The 23,448-nt window shown below is 39.9% G+C and overlaps 1 protein-coding gene across 1 annotated transcript in view; it reads right to left on the bottom strand.

Moving 5' to 3' along the window:
• Window positions 1–3,424: 3,424 nt before the first annotated feature.
• SLC15A5 (solute carrier family 15 member 5) overlaps window positions 3,425–23,448 on the bottom strand; it is a 35,776-nt gene continuing 15,752 nt past the window's right edge. Inside the window, exons 6-9 of the mRNA XM_086610773.1 lie at window positions 18,207–18,395; window positions 14,032–14,163; window positions 5,421–5,529; window positions 3,425–3,572 (exon numbers count right to left, since the gene is read on the bottom strand). Coding sequence (XP_086466899.1) covers window positions 3,425–3,572; window positions 5,421–5,529; window positions 14,032–14,163; window positions 18,207–18,395 — 578 coding nt within the window. The remainder of the gene's footprint in view (window positions 3,573–5,420; window positions 5,530–14,031; window positions 14,164–18,206; window positions 18,396–23,448) is intronic.

Genomic DNA, 23,448 nt, shown 5'->3' with positions numbered 1-23,448 from the left:
TTTCAAAACTAGAATCTTTTTTGGTGAGGGTTAAAGCATACACATCTTAGATTTACTTTGTGCAAAGCAACATCAACAGGTGACCAGATCCGAATGTTTTGTTATCTCCCATGAAAACTGCCGTAGATCAACAAAATGCTGAACAAAAGAAGGTCATTCTAACATTTTTCCAGCTGCTGATTGCATTATTTCATATTCACATATATCTCCTTATTTTTTCTGTCCCCTCATTTTTTCTAAGATGTTAAACCAGATGTGAAAAGCAGCTTCTTTCAAAGTCAAGACCAAACCTACAGAGTCCTTTATACCAATGTCACTGTGGGCTGGCAAAGGATTTATAAAATTTAGGCAGTGCTCTGAAAGTACAAAAGGTTCCATCAGCTTTGCATGGAGTCCCAGATGCTGCAGTTCAAGAAGCATCCCCGTCTGTTGGGTATAACTGCTAAATTGCTCTGTCATAACAGTGAGCGTGATTGATAGACTTTTGCATATAGCTTCCTCTGCACCATCAGCTGAAATAAGTCAAAAATCCAGCCATCAGTATCCTTTTTCTTTTGCCATCCATCCAAAAGGCCAAATTCTTAACTAAATCTGCTAGAAAAAGCCTTCGCCTAGTGTATGTGAAGAAGGCAGAAAGTTTTCAGTAGCCAACTATTCATCCCAAAGCCCATTCTAACCCTTATCTTCCAGAATACCTCTTTATGAAGGCTGCCTAACTGCTTCCTTCTCCATCGCTGAAAGCCTTTCTTGCATGACCGCATGACAGAGAGGTTCTGTCCAGAGAGTTAACTAATCCTCTCTTCCTTGCAGAACGATCTTCATCAGACAATTAAACTGCAATAGCTGCATTCTGTTCTCTGTTGTCATCTATTCCGGCATTTTGATTCCTGAGAAAAAAAAAAAAAGGGTCTTTGAAAGTTTGAGGTCATTCAGCCTAAGCAAATACCAGAGGAAACTCTTTATCTTAAAAGCCAAGTTTCTTGTTCTCCTGTTCTTGATGTAAATGGTTCCAAACTGCTGTTATTTTTGCAGTTAAAAAAATAATTATATAATTGATATTAAGTGTTAAAAGTGTCTCCAGCTCAATTATACCCTTTATCACATAGTTCTGCTTTTGTGTATAACTCTCAAACGCATTGACAGCAACCACATACCTCTTGTCAGCAGACTCCAGCCAGCATCTTTGCAGCTTTTCTGTGCCAAGACAAAGGTCAAGTCAAGCATTCAGGAATTTCTCACTTTTTCTTTATGGAAAGAAACCAGGAGTTTCCACGGCTTAAAGCTGGATTTATTGCAATACAAGTACCATTTAGAAAATAATACCTTACAAGCAAATAACTACTAAGTGGGATGGACAGATTTACTCAAATATGTGGAAATTAGTCTGCCTCCCACTCTCCAGTGCCCTTGGAGACTAGGTCCTTCAGCCTTTTGCTGCCTCTCACAGCACCAGCCCACCTGATGAAGCCACTTTCGGAGAAAGAAGCTGTCTCTTGCCGGCAGGGCAAGAGCCAGGGCAAGGGAAGTGGGCAGCCTTCCCCCTCCCCTCCCTGCTTCTTACAGGGCAAACGGGAAGTTGTACACTCGGCTCTGCCATCAAGGCACAATGTCCCTCACTGGTCAGGAAGAACATCTTTGACATGGATGACCATTTCAGATGAACTTGTATGAAGATATACTTACTTCTTCCATCTCCGTCAGTGCATCCTAGGATCATACTCTCTTTTACCACAAAGGAAGATATTAAACAAGTTCCACAAAAACCCCTCACTTCCAGATTGGTACCTCCCTTTTCTAAAATATCTGTTGCCATCTGGGCTTTAACGGGTCCCTCAGCCACCTTGTAGCTCTTCTGCTGACCCTCATCTTCATCTTCACAAGTTATTTCTTGTGGGACGTATGTCAAATGCTTTACCGAAATCAAGGCAGATCATCTTTACTATGCTTTGTTTAGAAGATGAATTCTCATTACACCCAGACATTAAGGTAGTCTGGCAAATCTACCTTTGATATATCTGTGTTGCATTTTATTCAATTTTCCTTTTATCTCATGACTTTACATATTCTCTTTTAATTTTTTTATAAAAAACCTTAAATACTAGTGAGATCAAACTAACAGCTCCTGACTGCCTTTCTTCTTGCTGCTTAGATGTATTTACAACGTTTTTCCCCCTCTGCTGCAACGCCCAACCCAAAGTTACAGCATTAAATATGGTTAACATTGGAGAGATTATTTCCTTTACCAGCTCCTTCATAGTTTCAGCTCACAAACTACCCTCTGCGTCACTTCAGTGCATTATTTTCCTTTAACGTAGTTTCTCCTGCAGTGGAGCATTCCTCATATCTAGCAAGCATTCTGGCTCGACTACCACTTCCAATGCAAACATCTTGACGTCAAAGTGCTCCTTCAGTTTTTGAGTTCAGTATGTTTCCTTACCACATGAAGACCCCACTTCTATCCTCACTCTTTTTAGTAACACATCTTTATAAAAAAAAAAAAAAATGTTAAGTGCTAGGTTAGCACCGCTCACAATACCCAGGTCAGCCAATTTGGGAAGTGTTTAACACTGTTTAGATCTTTAAAGTGGAATGCATTTTGCTAATAATTTTTTCCCCCATTTCCAACTGCGTCTACCCTTTCTCAATCTTCTTTTCCTAATTCCCTTCACCCCCTTCAACCAGGCTATGACAAGTAATTTTGATGTGAATAAATTCTAGTCTCCAGTTCTCCTACTAGCAATTTTCTGTATATCATCCTTCAGGAATGACAAATATCACAGTGCTTCTGCCAAATAAAAGACTAAATACCTCAGCATCAACATTTCATGACATACTTCACGGGCTTCTTACTGGTATATAGTTTCTAGTGTACTTTTGGTAGATCTAAAAGCAATTTGCAAAGAAGGTTAGTACAGCTGTGTTCATTTTACTGACATGGAAACTAAGGTAAAGAAGCAATTTGCTTATCTGGGTAGCAGATAGGTAGCAGGGCCAAGAGTAGCACACAAGTCTCATCTTTGCGGGTATTGACTAAACAATACTAGACACGAAAATTATTTGTAAATTATACCGACACAAAGTAATTTGCTAAACAAATGTATACATGAGTTTATTAATTTTGAACCATTACTACGTACAAATACATTTGGATACCTATTTGTTTCTCTATAGAGATTAAAAGCCTCTCTCCATCAACCATGCCAAGCAGTGAGCTCTCATTGCCCTCGACGTGCATTACAACAGTGCAGCATCCTACAAGGCAAAGTCCTATGACCACTGCTATTTTGTAAACTTATAAATAACATTATTATTCATAAGACAATTCATACACACATTGGCAGTTCCATTTAAGTACACTGGGTAATTTATCATTGGAAAGCTGTTTGGTAACACAATCAAAATTTAGCCAAACAAGAGTGTAATTTTATGAAGCTTTCTCCATAGGAGACAAAATGGGAGAACTTTCCAGGACACTACCATAACACTTAATGGCTTTTTCATGCTTCAAAAGTTTTTCTTCAGGAAGACTTCCTCTGAATTCATTGGTGTATTCTGGTTTCAGATTGTTGTATCTGGGAGGGAGGATAAGGAAGAAAACACTAAAATACTCATGCTTTCTGGGATTAGCTTCACCTATTATTTATTATGTAGTATTTTGCAAGTTACAGTGTCTTCTGAGTCCTGGACTTCTAAGTAGCCAAAAAAAAAAAAAAGGACAGTGACATTGCACTTTCCTAGAACCTTTCAGAACTTCAGGATGAGAAGTGCCAAACAGGATGCAGGTGTTAATAACAGGTGCACTGTGTCCTTTTAACAAATTTTAAAAAGAAACATGCTCTTTTCCTCAGGGAAATTTTAGTATATTTTTTTCTAATTCAGAGTTTTAAAGCCTGATTTCTCCCCACCCCTAAGTCAGTGTTTATCTGACTAGTCCTCGCTTTTTTTTTCTCCCCTCTGGAAGAATTCTTACTCAGCACAAAATGAAACAATTACATTTGACCTCAAAAAACATATTTCTTGTAGGCTTTGGTTGTCTTATTGAAAAATGAGGTACCTTGATCTTGAAGTGAAATTCTAATTTGAATTTTTTTTTTTTTTCTTTCCAGGAAGACTGAAGGTCAAGAAATTTCCCCATAAAAATATGCTAATTTGTGGCAATATTATTTGTTGAGTTCGACTCAATTTTATGGCCACTTTTTGACAAACAAAACCTTTTAGGTTTCAGCAGTAAGTGTCACAAATGAGAATTTCGTTTTACAGAAGAATAAAATCCTATTTTATAAAGGAAAACAAAGTACATGCAGGAGAAACATTTCTAGTTGTGACTCAGGTCACATTTCAAAGAAGAGAATCGAGAACTAGCCAGCGGAATAAATGGACACTTGTGTCTCAGGTTGCATTGGAATAATTGATAAGACGCTACGGTAATCTTCGGTGCTGTAAAGTTAGCGCTATATATAATAGAAAAAGTAGCATTTTTCTCAAGAGTTCTAGAAGTACACTGCCCTTGGAAATTTTCTGTTATTGTCATTATCAAATCACCACTTCATTGAGGTTTCTGAAGGATTTCCATAGCACTGTAGCCCAATGCCTAAGAGAGAACGCCACTCGCACGTAACCCTTCGCACTCACGGTGGCACCGGCTGCTTCCCTCCCTGTTCTTGGCTACAAGTATTACTTATAACACTGACAACAGAAAGTTAACTGTGATTAAATGTTCTGGAATATAGGTGGCAGGCCAACTTTCAAACCACCTTGGATGTTACAGGGGATTGCAGTTTTAAGTTCCTTGCATTTTACAGGCAATAAAGCTAAGCTGTACAGGTGGCATAAAATTGCTTCCAGTGGGGGGGGCTAACTGAGCAATTCCATTGTCTCCAGCAGAAAGTTGCTTTTATCTCATCGCCCAGGAGGGTATCTGAAAATATTTCAGGGTTTTTCTGTTGAAAGCACTGCATACAGCATTAACCAGTTGCCCATTGTCCTATACTAAAGATATAAGCTCATTGAGACAACAGCAAAATTTTCTATATATTGGTACAAAGCAGTGGAGGTCAGTTTCATGACTGAGATATCTTGGTGCTGTGATCTAAACTCCATGCCAATGTATTTATGTCCTTCTGTAAAGGATAGGATGCTCTTCTCTCTTCAAGGCGTTTTTATATTAATAAGACCTCTTACATATTTAGGGCTAATTACATCAGGGTTGGGTTTTTTTTGTTTGTTTGTTTTTTGACTTTACCACCTACTTTTTACTCTGAAGTCTCTCCCCTCAAGACAGACGAAAAATACCAAAGCCTGAACAATAACATAATGATCTATCACTACAAATTCTTTACTACACACCAGTTTACAGGTTTTGCAAGAATTTCTACCCTTATCTACCCTGAGACTTCAAACTTTCATTATCTCACACGTACCTGTGTGCGATGGTCCAGAACCCCAGGGTGTTCACCATCATTAAGGAAGCCAAGAAGAAGAAGAATCTCTCCAATTTACCTTCATATAGCAAGTGTGGAAACCAGTTGCCTGGCAAAGCAGACATTTGAAGCAGAGTTAGTTTATCTCCCAGGATAAGACGTGGCTTATATGAAAGACACGAAGATAACTTTGTGTAAGACACAATCACAGCAGGTGCTTTGAACCCCCCCTGTAGCTATTTATACAGATTTCATTCTCACAGCATCTACGTTTTTTTTTTGAGTCTACCGTGTACTTTGCTCCTGCTTTGCAGACAGGCAACAGAGATATAAAGAAACTAAAGAACTTTCCTAAGAAATCTGAAGTGTACTGGAAAACCTAACTCTACTGTAACGATAGGGCCATCTTCCCTCTATATTATCCTGTGCATATAGCTAAATGAATGTCAAACGTGAAAATTTTAGGAAGAGCTAGAATTAGGGTAGTCTGTAGAAATCCTTATTCACTTCTGTCATGTTTTTAATGGGCCTTTCTTAAGGGGAGGGAAAAAAAAAGCATAAAAAGCATTTGTTCAGTGCCTTGGATGGTGCTCCCTTACCGAGATGCTACCTGACATTTTACTCTACCTTTCTTTATAGCTACCTTTACTCATGAGTCTGCAACGTGTCCTTGTCTTGCACATGGCATTTATTTGCACGAGTCAATTTTTTTTCCACCAAGGTTTTTGGCAATAATGTCTGTGACATTTTGGCAGCTTAAACTCCATTCAGCAGAGGACAGTACCACCTATATACACCCAGAGTCTTCCCTGTGTGTTTTAGTTTGCAACTGTATAGCTGTTGATGCTGTGCTTTGCAACCAGTCTGCAAACAAGCTCAGGTGGTAAATAACCATGGAAGTCAAGATGCTTAAAAAGAAAGTCAGTCCCTGTCAGTCTGCACATGAAGACAATCAGTACCTGAAGTACCATAATCAACTACAGGAAAGACATAAAACCAAGGTGAAAAAAGTTACAGTAGATACAGAATATCAGAGAACGTTCTACAGTGCTGTGATGACCTTTTACGTTATTTGGGAATACAGGATATTTGTTGCCTTTGAAGAAGAAAGAGAGACTGTCTTCATTAGCAAGTAGTGAAGTGCAATAGGAGCAAGTATAGAGCGTGAAAGAGCTGGTACTGAGAACGTGATGTCTACAGTATACACAGCTCAGGGGGGTTCACATCATACCAGTTCCCGTTAACAGCTGGAACATATCAGGCATGAACACTTGTTTGATTTAGTTCCATTCAAAAGGAATGCAGCTTTTTGTGCTCCAAGATCACTCTGTGATGCAAATCAGAGATGATCAGGAGATTCAGAGCAAAAGCATGCTCCTCATCTGAACTGAAACACCAGCACCAATGTGCCCAAAGTCACCTTTCTTTGCTCCCTCAAAGTCTGTTGTCGAATCCTACCCATCTAAATAGAGTGGCTGTTCACCACTTGAATGACCTAAAAGGGAGAGGAGGAAAAAGAGTAGTCTTTGCCATAGCTGTGCTGTACTAACCTGATAGCCTTAACTGCTCTTTTGGCCACTAATGCCATCTTTAGCCATCCAACACCCTTCTTAGCTCCTCAAAATTTTCTAATTAGAGAGAAAGAGCAGTTCCACAGCCCAGGAGAGTCAGCAGTCAAAGGATTACACCCCAGCCCTCCCCTCCCTCCACACATATCTTTTCATTTTTTTTCCTCTTTCCTCTGCATCTTAGAGTTGTAAACACTTTTCTTTTCAAAGCAGTTACCTTTAGCTCTCCTGGGATCAGCAGAGAACAACTGCCATCCGTGCAGCAGTTTTCCCTAACTCCTCCACACCTCGCTCCGCGCCACGTCACTTTCCTGCTCGTCACAGCAGCACCACCTCACCGCTGCCTGTGCCCTTCCTTCTGTAGCACCAGCTCAGAGAGACTTCTAAAATGCATCATTTAACATCGCCAGTTGACTGAGCTCCTAGGTGCTGTAACTTCATTTTAGCAGCTTATAAACTTTTACTGTCATAATTCAATCAGGTAGTTTTTCATTTCGCATCCTCCAGTGGCCAATAGAAGTCATGGAGAGAGCGCGTGTATCTGCTGAAAGGGAAAGCGCGCCCGGGGTGTATCTGCTGAAAGGGAAAGCTCCCGCTTGTCAAAGCAGAGTTCACACTGTCTGCTAGGTCATTTACATGGGCTAGGCTAACTGTAGGAGCAGCAGGAGCTTCCTAATGGAACAGCATTTACAAGGGAACCTGAACAGAAAATACGCACTTAAAAATAGCACTGAGCCATCAAAAAAAAAAATAAAAATTCAGCAGCTTCTAAGAGAATGGAGTAAAACAGACCTTTGAAACTCTTAGCACTGGCAAAGGTGCCATGCTGAAGCATTGGAAGTGAAAATGGTTGGTTTTATCAGGGTGAGAGGGAAGCCCGGCAAGCAGATCTGGGTTCTATCCCCACTTCACCACCAGTGTCCTCCATGGCCTGAGTCAAAGATCATAGAATCATAGAATGGTTTGGGTTGGAAGGGACCTCAAAGATCATTCAGTTGCAAATTCCCTGCCATGGGCAGGGACACCCTCCACTACACCAGGTTGCTCAAAGCCTCATCCAACCTGGCCTTGAACACTTCCAGAGATGGGGCAGCCACAACTTCTCTGGGCAACCTGTTCCACTGCCTCACCACCCTCCGAGTGAAAAATTTCTTCCTTAGATGCAATCGAAATCTCCCCTTTTTCAGTTTAATAAAGCCATTGCCCCTTGTCCTATCACTACATGCCCTTGTGAAAAGTCCCTCTCCAGCTTTCCTGTAGGCCCCCTTTAAGTACTGGAAGGCTGCTAGAAGATCGCCCTGGAGCCTTCTCTTCTCCAGGCTGAAGAGCCCCAACTCTCTCAGCCTGTCTCCATAGCAGAGGTGCTCCAGCCCTCGGATCATCTTCATGGCCTTCCTCTGGACAAAGATCATTGCTCTGTCTCCTCTCTGCTTCTTTCAGTAATTGCCAGCATTTAAACAGTGAGGCCAGAATAAGGACACGAAGCCTTTAGAAAGTCCTGTATTATAGGTGACCAGCAGCACAGGCAGGGCCAAAACTAGATTGGGCATGGCAAGACTCTGGCTCCCACACCACATGCACTCTCTCTCTCTAGTTTACTGCTCTATCTAAAGCAAGAGGCAGGAGCAAGGCTTTCTTCTCCTTTCAGTGAGGGCAACAAGGTTTGTCAGGGGAGCCTTTCTCTACAGAGAAACAGGGGGCAGCAATCCTCGAGACACCCAGACTGTTATCCTCCTGCTAGTATGCATTTTTCATCAGTGGATACAGCAAAGATTAATGTAACCATTTTCTATTTCCAGCCAAAAATATTAACTTCTCACTTTTTTTTTTCTTTCTTCTTTTTCCTTTTTAAATGGAAGTTGGTTTTCCATGAATTCTCCTCTGGCAGGAAGCCTTGAGGGAACAGCCATGGTATTAAAACATCAACCACATGTTTCAGCCAGCAAAACTCCCTTTAGATGCTTCCACCCCTTAACCCACTAACACTTTGCACGAGCTGTCTGCAGACTCCAGCACACTCTAATGACTGGGTTTGGGGTTCATACTTTCAGGATTTTACTCTCAGTCGTGAACATCAGGAACTTATTGGGCCAGTTTTGTTTGGTTTTGCTGGAGGAAGATGCCCTGGGCACTACTGTGTTTGAAGAGCCCAGCACTTTCACATCCTTGAATCTGCATGCAATATGCTAACAATTCACTTTCTCCCAAAAGACACTGCCTTTAGGTTCTGTCAGTCCTTTTACTTTTCTATGGAGATTGCCAACAGAAGTGCCAATTACAAGGTTGGTTTGTCACATAGATAATTGCTCACCGGGAATTAACTTCCTACAACAAACTCCCGATTTCCATTTTTATTCCAACAATAGAAATACTTTGTAGCATGAATCACCACAGAGGATCAGAAGTCTCCTTTAGCTGTATATATTTCGAAGAGCCTTTTCTTATTGGTTAGAGGTCAATCGGTTACACGTTTCACAGCAAATTTAGAACAAATCAGAAGATTAAGTCTAGGCAGAGTCAGTTCCTCAAGCCTGCTATACCATACATCGTTGAAATAAAGTGCCTGGTAAACTTTCACTGACGTTTTGCAGTCCTATTGATTTTTGCATCAAAAATGCTCAGGTAGTACAAGACAGAGGAATGTTATACAAGACCATGAGAAAATACCTGATCCTACCAAGACGGACAGAAGAGTAGGCGAAGCAGAGATTAGGACATGGACAAGAACACTTTCCTGGGCAACTTCTGGTTAATGACTGACAATGACAAACTGCTGGCAATACTAGCCATCAAACAAGATGTGGAAAGGGCTGTAAGCCAGCCTTCGACATATACTAGTGCACACAAGATATCTGTTACTATGGTGGCACCCTTGGAGCCCTCAATGGATTCACAACAAAGCCGAAAGTTGCACAGGAATGCACTCAGTTTGTTTACTGAACAACATCATCATATTTCAGTACTGGGAAAACTCAGAAGACAATGGAAAACAGTCACATGCCAGAAGTTAGTCTATTCTGTACGATTCCCGCATTTTTACAGCTATTGTACAACCTGGACTATGATTATAGAACAATTTAATCCGTATCTTAGAAAAGGACTGTATTGCCTTCCATCATTTCATCAAGTTAGTGGGCACATATTTAGTGTTTACTCATATCCAAATTAAAGTCTCAGTCTGCCTGTAATCCTTATTAGCTAAGTAGGCACCAGTGCACACCACCATCTGGACCGCAGGAAATATCCTTCAGCTTTATCATCTTTGGTATTTAGAATCACACAAGGCTCCAAACTAAAGAAAAAAAAAAACAAAACCCAAAAAACAACAAAAACCCCAAACCCACAAAACCCCAAAAACCTCAACATGCACAAAAAAACACTGGTTCTCTAAATACAAGTAGGAAAACTGTGTCTGGGGCATTTTCTTTCCTCTGAACTTTTTTTTCTTCCTCTCTTACATATTTACATTAATATTTTTAGAGAAATGTATTCTGAAATGATTGGCATAGGAGGACAGGTTTTGTCTTGCATCTTCTTCCGATAAAAATGTTAGGAGAGGTAAGAGATCCAAAAGAAAGCAGTTTCCCAGCTTGTACTGAAAATATCACTGTCACCCGTCATCTGTTTGCACTCGTCAGATTTCAAAAAAAGTCTTATTTTATCATATTCACACCATCCTCCATAGATGCGTTAAAAATGATTAATGCAGCTTTGACTGTGACTGATATCCGATCAACTTTGCCAATAAAAACCCAAATAAAATTCTAAACTAGTGACATGAAATAGGATATAAAAATGTTTAAATTTTGTCAACACCCTCTGTGCTTCAGCACTTCAAAACACACACTGGAGGATCTACTTCACTGTATCCTGAACTGCTTCATGGCAAACGTGGTCTCATTGCTTAGAGATGGGAGAACCAGAAATAGTCTTGGCTCAGGTTTTAGTGAAACAAGAATCATGGGACAAGACAAAAGCACCCATAGCCCAAGAGTCACCCACTAAATCTTGCAAAACTATTACCTAAACACTATCATCTTCTTTCAGGAAAAGAGAAAGAATTTGATCTTTCAATATAAATAAATTACTTCCACTTTTTAGGGGGGGGGCAAAAAAAAAAAACAGAGTTCCTGTTGGTTTGCTTTACCCCTAGTTCCATAAATTGTCCAAATACCAAATGTTTTACAAGCTCTTTAAACAGAGTTGAAAAAAATACCAAGTGTGAGTAATGAGAGCTTAATTTGTGTCATTTGACCTTAATTTGACCTAGAAGAGGTCACAGTTGTGTTCTCTGAAGCACTGTCATTTTTAGACAGTTCCATAGGTAACCATTAGGTTTTATAAATTAAAAAAAATTATTATTTTGCTGATGTTCTGCTTTTCATCACAAGCACCAAAGAACACTGTAAGAAGCACAGTGGAAAAATTTGGAAAAAAATACAGATGCAACAACAGAATTTTGTACATACCATTTCCTATCAAACTAGGAGGAAAACAAAACCAAGCCTAAATGCCTCTTTGGTTTTGTTGTAGTCTATATCCAGCTCCTAAAGTCTGATCCCAAGCCTACTTCAATTTGAGTCATGAGGACAAAGGTCTAGCTGGGATGAGGAAGGCAATACTCTAAGTCTGCAGTGTTGTAACACAAATGAAGATATGGGAATACCTCCATTATTTACAAGCTGTGAATTGCATGAATTGTGGTAAATTGGAATAATTAATCTCATTTGAGCAGGGAAAACTGGGAGAGAGACACCCAGTGAGATTCCACTTATTTTTAAAAATAAAATGTGAGACCCCCAATAATATGTTGTTTACATATTAACTGAGAAAGTAATCTCTAATGCTTTTAACTAGAGCAACAGAGCAAACATTAAACACTTTTCACTGTATTTTCTCTAAAACTTCTCAAGTTTTGCAGAGGACTCCCTTATTTAGGGGCTTATTCAGTCCCATTACAGCACCTTATTCTGAATACAGACTGTCACTGAATCCCTTGGAAATTTAAGAGTGACTTTTGCTCAGGATAATGGTGTGGTTAATTCCATCTCAGGAATAGCAGCTCTGACAAAGTTAACTACATAAATTATTCTGTTTTTTTCAAAGCTAGGTAGAGAAGTCTGCCATCCAACTTCATAAAAGTAAAGAGTATTTTATCCAGGAAACTTTTTTGTTCACTCAAAAAAAAATCTTGAGCAAAAAGGGTTAGAACATGGCAATTGCAGCCTGTGGAGAATTTGGAGAGTTCAGGCTTTTTGGTCCCAGCCAGGATAAGAATTTGAAAGCTCTGAGAAAACAGTATTTCTGACAAGAAATGAACATTTTCTTTTTTGAATCGATTAAATGTTTTCCTACAGACTTACAGAAAAAGAATAAATCACCTTGATATAAAATCAGACAAAAATCTACTGAATTGCAAACCAAATGCAAAAATTGGTTTCTTTTATCGCTTTGTATAAAAATATTCTATAGAGGAATAAATTACATATATAGTGGCACAACATAGTCCAAATGTTTTGATGCTGACATTATGCCTAATTATTTTACAAATATTTAATTATATCCAAAGTCAAATTGCAGTAAAATATGTCAATTTTACTACAACAAAATATTTCAGCCTTATCAAAATTGATTTCAATACTTTTGGTGTAAAGGGAAGAAAAAAAAACCCACAGCAACACAGTCTTTCTTGAAGTGTTACTTTCATTGAACCCATATTACCTAATGATAAAAAAAAAAAACTATTCCACTGGGGGACATTAAAGGAGCTCTGATCTGGATGCTTTGGTACTTAACAATTCTTTGCCTGATTTATTTAGGTAAGCATTCCGTTTTTTTACCCATCTCTAGGTGATGCTTTTATACCTCGTAATAAAATTTTAATTGAACTGTTAACTTAAGAACAGCACTGCATATCAAAGCACCATTTCTTTGTTCAGATCCTGCAAGTAGGAATTAAAATTTGACATACTCTCAAAAACACTCACTTCCCCTTGTCTTTAAGTTACATGGTTCTTTATGTAGGAAGGAGAAGAACCCAAAACTTAACCATGAGGAGCTGCAAAATTCTGCAGCTGTGATGCATTAGGGCCAGCAGTTGTGCTCTATAAGAGAACAGTTCTCTGTAACACAGTAACAACGACACTTATCAACGGAAAGCATCTTCAGAAGTACTGCTTCAGCAAGTGGAACTATTTCAGATACGTGAACAAAGGGATTCCTGTCCTTTGGTTCAAGAACTCAAGTGCTTTACTTTTTAAATTTACTTATCAAACAACTCTTTTCTGTATTGAAAAAAGATTCATCAGCAAAGGAAAGAAGACTAAAAGTCGGTCTTGGCCTATCTTGAAAGTCAGCAACTCAGAAAAATTTCCAGTTCAAGGCTTACATTAAATACTCCTCAACAGACTGAATGCGAAGTAACTCCTTTTGAAATAGTAAGTTCTCTGGGAATTGCAGTATTCATCTGCAAATGGATAAAGCCACAGAGAGACCATATTGTCACAGAATCTGGTTCTTCCAGTAAAGCAAAGAGAGAGGTGTAAAGAAGGCAAGAGAGAAGTAATGGGTCTAGGGGAACAAATTCCCTAGACAGCTTTGAAACACTCAACCCAATGTCCTTTCCCCTATGACACTGTGGAACAGAAGGAAAGGCATGTTCTCCATTCTTTGAAGCACTAATCTTGCTCTCCTGGCCAGAGGCTTCCACGTAAGCATGGTTAACATGAACATACTTCTCTATGAACACAAAAAGGGGCTTCTTAGACAATTTATTTTCTTGTCTTCCAGAAGAGAAGTATAGAGATTGGAGGTGAGGACTTCCTGCAAGATGCCATTCTCTAATTACTCCAACTATCAAAACTAAAATGACTCATTAAAGATGGATGAATACAGCTGGAAGGCCATTTCCTATCTTAATTCCATCTTAATTGTAAGAGCAAATCAATAAAACTTTGGCATCCTCTTTAATTCTGCTACCTAATTCTCCAAATCAATAGTTTTATATAACTGCTCAGGAACACTGGTCATGAGCATATTCTTACCTTGAGTGCCTGCGTGGGCTGTCTGAACAAAGAAAGCTCCCATAAAGCAGCCAGCTCCATTAAAGAGAGTTAAAAAATGCATGGAAATTCCTCTAATTCTTTCTGGCACAAGCCAGAATGAAAGTAAGGAACCTTAGAAAGGAAGCAGACACAGTTACAGGTTAAAAAAAAAAAAGTAAATTATGGTAGAAGATAGATAAAACAGAAAAAAAATCCAAGGCATCTCCAGTAGGGACTTTCCATATTTTACACAGAGAACATACCTGTTGCAGAAGGGCAGATGTGTTGGTATGTGCCCTATTAACAAGGGATTATCTCGACTGTTTAAATTAATCTCTGTAACAAACCATCCCACATACAACTATCGATATTACACGGGTATGTAAAGATCCGTCACCCAAACAGTTGCTCTCGCCTTTTAAAGCCTCAGGCGTAGCAAGACAAGAGAAACACCACCAGAGTCAGCAAGCCTGAAGACAGCAGATGTTATATTTAACTGCAGTACAGTGGGACCTCCTATGCCAGAGCCAATGCAGCGCAGCCATTAGTAAATACTTCCAAAATCCAGAGCTCTGCCTTAACTTGCACAGTTACCTTGCTTTCACTTAAAGCTGGACAATGCTCCTCTTCCCCAGAAAGACACTCTCGGAGTCACTAGCTAATTTTTAAGACATTGTTCTTCACTTTCGTGCCAGAAGACTAAACCAGAAGAAGCAACACCTTTGGTGGCAAGGGGGAGCTGTGGCGTGCCCTTGTAGCATGGATGACTATAAATAACCCCACCAATTGTAAAAAAACAACTAGGTTACAGTAACAGCAAGTCTTTATGATAGCTGTTCTTTTTGATAAACTTTCTCTGATTATCAAAACCCCTTGTTTCCTAATTTCACACCTTGAGCCCTCATCCACACTTGCTCTCCAAGCCCCAATGTCTCACACCCTGCTTTGTTAGCTGAGTTTGAATGACCTCCAGCTTGAGAAACTTATCAGTAGAGGTCCTATTTGGATGTGGAGTTGCCTGAAGCATCTCTGAATACAAATGAAACTTTTCAGTCACCATCTTCCACACTTTTTTAATTTGATATCCAAACCAGAACTTTGGAAACATATTAAAGAAAAGAAAATAATACCATGGACAGTGTTTTTTCCTCATTCACAATAGGAACCAAAAGCCTGAGGGCAAGAGAAAGCAGGTGAGCCTGGGACACCATCTGTAGATGCAACAGTACAGTCTGAAACATTGTACAGTCAGTGTCCTAACTAATTTGAATCACTAAGATCCTAAAATTTTTTTGGTTATTTATGCCTTCTAAAAGCAGGGGTGCAAAACACACATCTCGGCCAAATTCAGCCTGAGTAATTGCATCCTACTTACCTAAATCACCCTAAATTGTTTCAATTGCACACTCCGTTCCTCGCTTCTCCCACGGTGCTGCTGCGAACTACGGAACAGCTGCTGCATTTCACCCTGGAGATTATTGCATTGCATCGGCGGGTGAAGCGATCCCCAACATACCCTTTAACTAACAGAGCTCTTTATTCCAAGGCTTCCCATTTCCAAGTGCTTTGAGACACGTTGATGGGCACGTGATACTCTTGCAGCGCTTCAGCGAAGGCTGCAAATCTGCAAACCCTTTGTAGGGCAAAGCAGTTGTACAGCGCTCCAGAGGGCTGGGACACAGCTGCTGTGTCCCACAGGACAGGGACATTTCGGAGGGTTTTTTTTGTGGCAGTATTTTTGAGGGTTTTTTGGGTTTTGGTGATTTTTTTTTGTGTTTTTTTTTTTTTTTCTTCTTTTAAATCATTGGTCTTTAAAGGAGTAATTTCCTAGTTTAAACCAAGCTAGGGTTACAAATTCAAGTTGTCAGAGGCCCGTGAGATTTTACACCCTAACATTGTGGAGGAGGGCAATTATTTTATCATTGACTTTTTTTTTTTTTTTTAAGACTATCTCAGTGCTAGGGAAGCATTAAATGCTCATATTATTCTAAGAGATGTTCATGCTACCTGAAGCAGATGATTATATAAAACTCCTATCAACGAGAAAACGAAATATCGTGTATAAACACAACTGTAAGTATCAGGCTCAAATGTAGATAAAGAGTTCAATATGCCAAATCTAGCTCCTCTACCCAAGCCCTTCAGAAATGAGATATCTCCTCTCTTGCCTTTGATTACGAGCGTGAACATTTCTGTCTTCAACTTGGATCTTGTACTTTCAGGCCAAGTAAATTATTAGGATAATTGAATTTGACCTTCTGCATAATAAAGGCAGTAAAATGTCAGGAAAGGTGAAACCACTATGTAAGTGTCTAGGCTGTCATTACCATCCATGGAGATCCACTGAATGGTTCCTGAACAGCAATTCAGTTCAAATTGAAGTAGAAACCCAAAGCTCAGCTCAGTAGTCTGAATTCAGATGTCCAGTGTTGCCTGAAACACTCTAGTGCACGCAGGGACTGCAAAGAGCCTACTTGCCCTGTGTGCACAGCCCAGATGCTCCACGACAAGTAGTGCCAGACACCTACGTGTGGGCAAGTGAATGGAGGCTGCCACCCCATCAGCTACAGCAGGAACTTGCTATTTCAGGTACCCACCTTTAGTTTTCTGCAGCTCTTACTAAGTTGCTTAATCTTTATTTAAATGGGGAAGATAACTTTTCTTCCTATGAAATCCTAATCACAATCCTTTAAAAAGATTTTTTTTTTTTTAAAAAAAATCTCTAACGCAAAGCTTTATTTCTTTTCTAAAGGCTAATGTCATCTTCCAGTCATTGGACTTCTGCTGTGTCTCAGTGTGCTAGATTAAAAAGCCTTATTTCTACCAGCAATACTCTTCTCATGCTTCTGCATGAGAAGACTGTAAGCAAGCCATCTCCTAACCTTTTTTTTTTTGTTAAGCTAAACAGAGTAGGTCACAGTTTTCAGTTACACTTAGCCTGTAACCTAGAAACCACATTACCTGCCTAGAAACCTGTCTCAGTTAAGTACTTGAGAGCTTGAAGAGGCATTATGAAAGTGCTAAGTATTTAAAACTAGAGAAAATTACCTTTTTAATGACAGACCATGACCCACAGCTCTCAGTAGTCTTAGAGTGTAAGAATGAAGCTGAGACACTGAAGTTATTTCCTCTCAAATAAAAATCTGAACGTTTCTGGGGTTGTACCGGAACAATAGACACTCAACCTGTTGAATTAAATGCCTGCAGAGATCAGCTAGCCAATTACCTTACCTGTGTCTCTTCAAGTGAATGTTGATGAGATTATTTTTGTAATACTAACATTTTTTTAAGCTCTGCAAGGTAAAACACTGGTGAACACTCTGCGTGCTCCTCAGAAGAAGATAAGCCTCAGGAATGTCAGCGTAGATGTGGAAAGGTAAATTATGGAAGTGAAAGGTTCAGGCTCACAATCAAGAGCACCTCTACATAATTTATGGATGGCAGGCATGAGCTAAGCCTTGCCAAACAGGAGTGTTTATCTCTGGCTCTATGCCACGGGCTAAGGCATGATGCTCTGTGCAGGCATGTTCGCATGACTCTTGATTGGAGCACAAACAAAAATCTTGCATCTGCCTACAATATTCTCCAGGTTAGCCTGTCAGTTGAATTGCATTACCTGCCTGCATCTGCTCTGTGTCAGTGAAAAACACATAATAATTCTCTTAGTGGGTCCACAAACGAAAAGGGTTAAGCTAAATTGCTTCTCTTTGCTTTGACTGTGGCCTAAAAAGTCTCATAGACCATAACCACGGTTCAGCTGTCATGTATGTATTTGTTCTGTTTGAAGAGAATCATCACAGAGGAGCTCAGGTCAGAAGGGACCCCAGGACCTCATCCAGTCCAGCCCCCACCTGAAGCATGCTCAAACCAGTCACACATCCAAGCCCAGAGTCCCACCGCTCTCATCCACCCCCACCAAACAGTGGATTACACAGCCCAGGGACCTGACCAGGCTGTGTCACCTTCCACTTAATCTGGAACAACATCACTGCTCGCTCTGAGTTACAGCCAGCAAGATCTATTATGCTACTCTGAAGCAGGTAAAGCACAGATTTGCTCATTAAGCCTGTGGAAGAGAGCCAGGGGATAACATATCAGATGACAATAATTATTTTTAGGAAGCTGATATAATTCTTTGTGAATCTGGACACTCTTACTTTAGCCTACTTACTTACAGGAGGGAGTTACCAAGGCTTCAGCCACTCCAAGTAGGATGTACTGAGGAGCTAAGTGGAAGCAGGGCATGGAGGAGACCAGAAGAACCTCCTCAGAAAGTGTCTGCTCCACTTGAGGGAAATGCTTTCGGTGTATTTCAGAGAAGCCAGCAACCATCATGGAAAGTGCAGCAGATAACTGACCTACAACTGGGAAAAGAGCACAGAGAACATTCACCAAGGCTGTAGTTACAGGATCATCATGTATTTAGAATGAAGCAAAGTCCTAGGAGAAGTAAAAGAAGCTTCCCCCTCACCTTCCCACCCCCAATACATCCTCTCTAGACACATAAACATGAATGAAGAGTACTTGCTACGTCACAAGCCCAACTCTAAATATATGGCAAAGGGACATCAGCTTAGCACAGAAATAACTTAGAGATGCAGAATAAATGAGAGGAAAAACTTTTTTGAAGAGCAAAGTCACAAAGAAGAACTTTTTTGAAGACTGGAGCAGGTAAGAAAGGAGGAAAGAAAGAAAAGGCAGTAGACCTTCCAGATATCACAAGAGACTGGATTGGATTAAGACTACCAAGCAGGGGGAAATGCTCCTGTTCAAGTAGCAATAAATTTCTGAAACACAGCCGTACACCGCGTGCTTTACCCATTTGTTTTCAATACAGAAAGAAGTGCAGTACTTGAAGTCCTGTATTTCTAAGACTGCAGGATGGGATAGATAGGAGAGAAAGATCACCACCGCAGATCACACCTCAGGAGACCAAGCATTCCCACATCCTCCCCTTTCCCTCAACTATAGAGTTCTCTCAAGCTACTTTTGAAAGTTTCTTGGATAGTGCATTTGCTGGACTGTTTAACATTTTAAGATAAGATGAGCTGCATTACTGCAAGAGATAGCCTTCCGTTTTCTAAGTATTTACACATAAGCCATTGGACTACGATTGCTCTTGCCTTCCTCAGTTGTCCTGAAGAAGTATCACTGCATGATCCATAATATAATGGATCCATAATACAGTTCAATATATTACTGCACATGGAACGCATGGAGTCTTACCACCTGCCTCGATGGCAAGGCACAACAAGTACAAGTGCTGCACAAGCTCACAGGGCAGGAAAAAAGCCTAAACTTTTAGTCTCATGATACAAGAAAATGCTTCGAATAAACTCAGATGTATTTTAAATACCACAAACCTCACCACACATTGCATAGAGGGTACTATTTAAATGTGTTATTTCATATTTTTAGATGTCGACAGTCTGAAATGGTTGTAGCCTCTCAGAAAAGAAAAACACAAAGAGCGTAAAGTTTTCAAGTAAGTCTCCTGAACTTGAAACATTTTCACTTCTGCTGTTTTCAGCTCCTGTTGATTTTGACCAAGTTCGTGATTCCTCAGCATTTCTAAATTATAATGTAAGTACAGGTGTGAGGATTTGGTTTATTTTGACAGCTTTGGCTCAAATACCTGGACTATGTTTTTCCACTCGTCTTACAAAGTCTCATCTCACTTCATGACTGGAAACTGTCACACTTATTAGGCTTGACGTCAACAGCCGAAGGCTTTTGTTTCATGTTAGATTTACAACATAGAATCATAGAATGGTTTGGGTTAGAAGGGACCTCAAAAATCACCTAGTTCCAACCCCCCCGCCATGGGCAGGGACACCCTCCACTACACCAGGTTGCCCAAAGCCTCATCCAACCTGGCCTTGAACACTTCCAGGGATGGGGCAGCCACAACTTCTCTGGGCAACCTGTTCCAGTGCCTCACCGCCCTCAGAGGGAAGAATTTCTTCCTTAGACGTAATCGAAATCTCCCCTCTCTCAGTTTTAAGCCATTGCCCTTGTTCTATCACTACACGCCCTTGTAAAAAGCCCCTCTCCAGCTTTCCTGTAGGCCCCCTTTAAGTACTGGAAGGCTGCTATAAGATCACCCTGGAGCCTTCTCTTCTCCAGGCTGAACAGCCCCAACTCTCTCAGCCTGTCTCGATATATATAAAGTTTGTCTCTTTGGATGTCAGGACAGAAAACTTGTATAACTAAGTAGCCTTAGCCTTGTTATGTTTCTGCATGTATCTGTGCTGCTTCTCTCTGCAGCAAACTCTCACACCCTTCCACCAGAAGAGTTCTCCTGCATTTTCACCACTTTAAATACCCTTCCCTTCCCCTGCCTAACCTGAGGCTCGGAAGCTGCTTTGCTGTTAAGGCCCCTCTAGTGCTTATAAGAACAGCAATGAATTATTGCTTGAAAATTGATGATGAGAGGGAATTCAACAGCATTTTCTAGCCAATGCACCTTATCAAGGCCAGGTATAAAGCCCTCAAGGAGCTTCTTGTAATCTACCAAACCAAGAGTTCTCCTAGTGAAAAATGATATTCGTACCAAAGAAACCTCAAGCAGTTCTATATTACTACACAGTGCTATATTTTAAGCATTTTCCTTACTAAAAGCCAAAACATTTCAGAAAAAGTAACCTCTGAATACCCAACAATTGTAATATTTCTTTCAAGACATTATGTGGCAGAGAAAGAAACCGAGAGCCCTGGAGACCTGGTTTTCCTCTTACCTCTCCTCCTTCAGCCCTCTTTAAAACAAGCAGCTTGGAATGACCATCTGAGGCTTTGGTTTTATAGGAGAACAGGCTGTTTTAGGAACACTTGGGGCTCATTCTAGGACAAGGTTGTTTATATTATCTAGAGACTAAGATCGTATTGGACCTTTGTGATTCCTGATCTCATATCCCAAGTAAAACAGGCCAAAAATCTTTCCTAGAATTAATGCTTGTTCAAACTAGAACACATTTTAGGGAGAAATGGTCATCATCAACTCTCAAATCACCTCAAATAGACATTGGACTGGAAGCTTGCTTTTGTGTACTGTACGGAGAGCTGTTCTCCACATCGCTCTTGCATAGAGTAAATCCAAGACTAATAAAGACATTTCAGCATAATCAGGTATTAAGAATATTAGAGCAAGGACTTCTATGGCTCAGATACTTCAGCTAGAGCCTCTTGCCTGTAGCTGATGGACAACGATCCAGCAGATACACACCTTAAGTTCTCTGCTGAATCTTCTATACTATTAACTAAAATCAAGCAGCATAAAATATAAAAAAAAAAAAAATAGACAGCAACCAACCAAACAACTATGAAACTGGAGAAACCTCTAAGTTTACCAAATACTCATGTTTTTCATAAAGACATCCAGATACTCAAAGCATTTGGGACATAATCTCAATTCATGTTAAGATTTCAATGTTTTTTAGATCATGCCTAATTTACAAATAAACAAAAAACTATAGAGAAAGTAACATAGATTACAGCTTGCATGTTTCTTATTACAGAGCAATCAGATATTTCAGTTCAACATTGTCTATATGGTCTGTCCTTGAAAACTCTTATTCTTAACATACTGAACATTTCCAGAAAACTATTTAAATTTCTTCCTCTTACAAGACTTGAATTAAAATATAGTTATAGGCTGGCTTAACACCAACAGCCTATTTATACTTCCAATTTTGTTCCTGAAAATAATTGTGAACCTAATTAACTGTTGGCTAAAATATTGGCACTTAAAGGTCTACCATATTTGCAGGTGCAGTCGTATGCTTGGAGATCTAAAGCCATCGCCTGTACTCACAGGTATTTTCATGCCTCAGGTAATTTATCACCCCTAACAGGAGGCTATTTTAATAAATGAACCTATTAAGAATAAACCACTGCATATATTCCACCACCGTTCAACATAACAGGATAGAACATTAATACTAACTTGAAATTTCCATGGTTTTAAGGAAAATTATTATCTGAATGTGCTTTTTGTGTTTTAATGCAGATGTTATTTTAAAAACTAGGGTAATTGCAACCTGCTGCGTTATATGCATCTGGTTTGTATAAAACTTAATAACACTCTTAATTAGGCTAATTTAGTCAGATTAATACCTCTGTGTGTGTCAGTACTCACTGTGCTGCTTGCCATGGGGCACTGAATTAATAGTAGCACACTGAGAAAATAGTCGTTTATAAATATTTTTGTCTGAGATTTGTAACGCAGGCTGGAAGATAAAAAAAATGTAGGAAGTTTAATGAGAGCATCTAATGAAAGGGGATAATTTTCAGTGAACACAGAACGGAAGCTGCTTTTCTGGTGGTACTAGATGTAGCTGATATCAGAAGAGGGTTGCAGAGGATCCCTTCAGATACTAGGTTTAGGGGGTAGGGATTTTAAAAAAACAAAAAAAGAAATCACATCGGTGAAGGAGGCCCAACCCCTACTATCCCTACTATAGCCATCATTACTTCTAGGCCATGAATTTCTCTGAAAAGAGTGCCAATCTGTGAGCCTGAGCTTACAACACTTACTGTTGAAAACGTTGAGACTCACAACAGAGAAGACTTTGTACCACTTCTATGAGGGATAATACTTCACCTCTGGAGATCCCTCTTTGCTTTACTTTGAGTGAGTGTACAATAAGGTATGTTTCAGTTTAGGATTTTAATAAATAACATTGCTAGACAATTATTCCATACTAGATATTCAAATTAAAATTCTAGTACTAGAGAGGAAAGCTGTACCTCTCTATGTGAGGTACACCATGTACACATGTGATCGCCTCGGGGTGATCTTATAGCAGCCTTCCAGTACTTAAAGGGGGCCTACAGGAAAGCTGGAGAGGGGCTTTTTACAAGGGCACATAGTGATAGAACAAGGGCAATGGCTTAAAACTGAAAGAGGGGAGATTTCAATTAGATCTAAGGAAGAAATTCTTCCCTCTGTGGGTGGTGAGGCACTGGAAGAGGTTGCCCAGAGAAGCTGTGGCTGCCCCATCCCTGGAAGTGTTCAAGGCCAGGTTGGATGAGGCTTTGGGCAACCTGGTGTAGTGGAGGGTTTCTCTGCCCATGGCAGGAGGGTTGGAACTAGATGATCTTTGAGGCCCCTTCCAACCCTAACCATTCTATGATTTTATGTAACCTTCCACCTGTGAAACGTTCAGCCTTCTCAATGGGAACAGCAGTCCCGTGATACACATCCATTTGTTTTACATAGTTGTCTGCATGTTTTCTTTTGCTCGCCAGTTCTAAAAACACCTGTTGCAGACACAGAATTAGACTAGATACTTCTATTTCACTTGCAACTGCAGAGTCTGGAATAAACTGTACTAATGATAATATAATTCCCCTCTTATGAGCTGCAGTCCTAATCTGGATGCAGTTATAGCACAAAAATATCAGGAAAACAAAGCCTTT

This window comes from Tauraco erythrolophus, chromosome 4, assembly GCF_009769465.1.
Source record: "Tauraco erythrolophus isolate bTauEry1 chromosome 4, bTauEry1.pri, whole genome shotgun sequence".
NCBI lineage: Eukaryota > Metazoa > Chordata > Aves > Musophagiformes > Musophagidae > Tauraco > Tauraco erythrolophus.
Note: the sequence above shows the minus strand (reverse complement) of the source record. Positions and strands in the feature narration are given on the sequence as shown.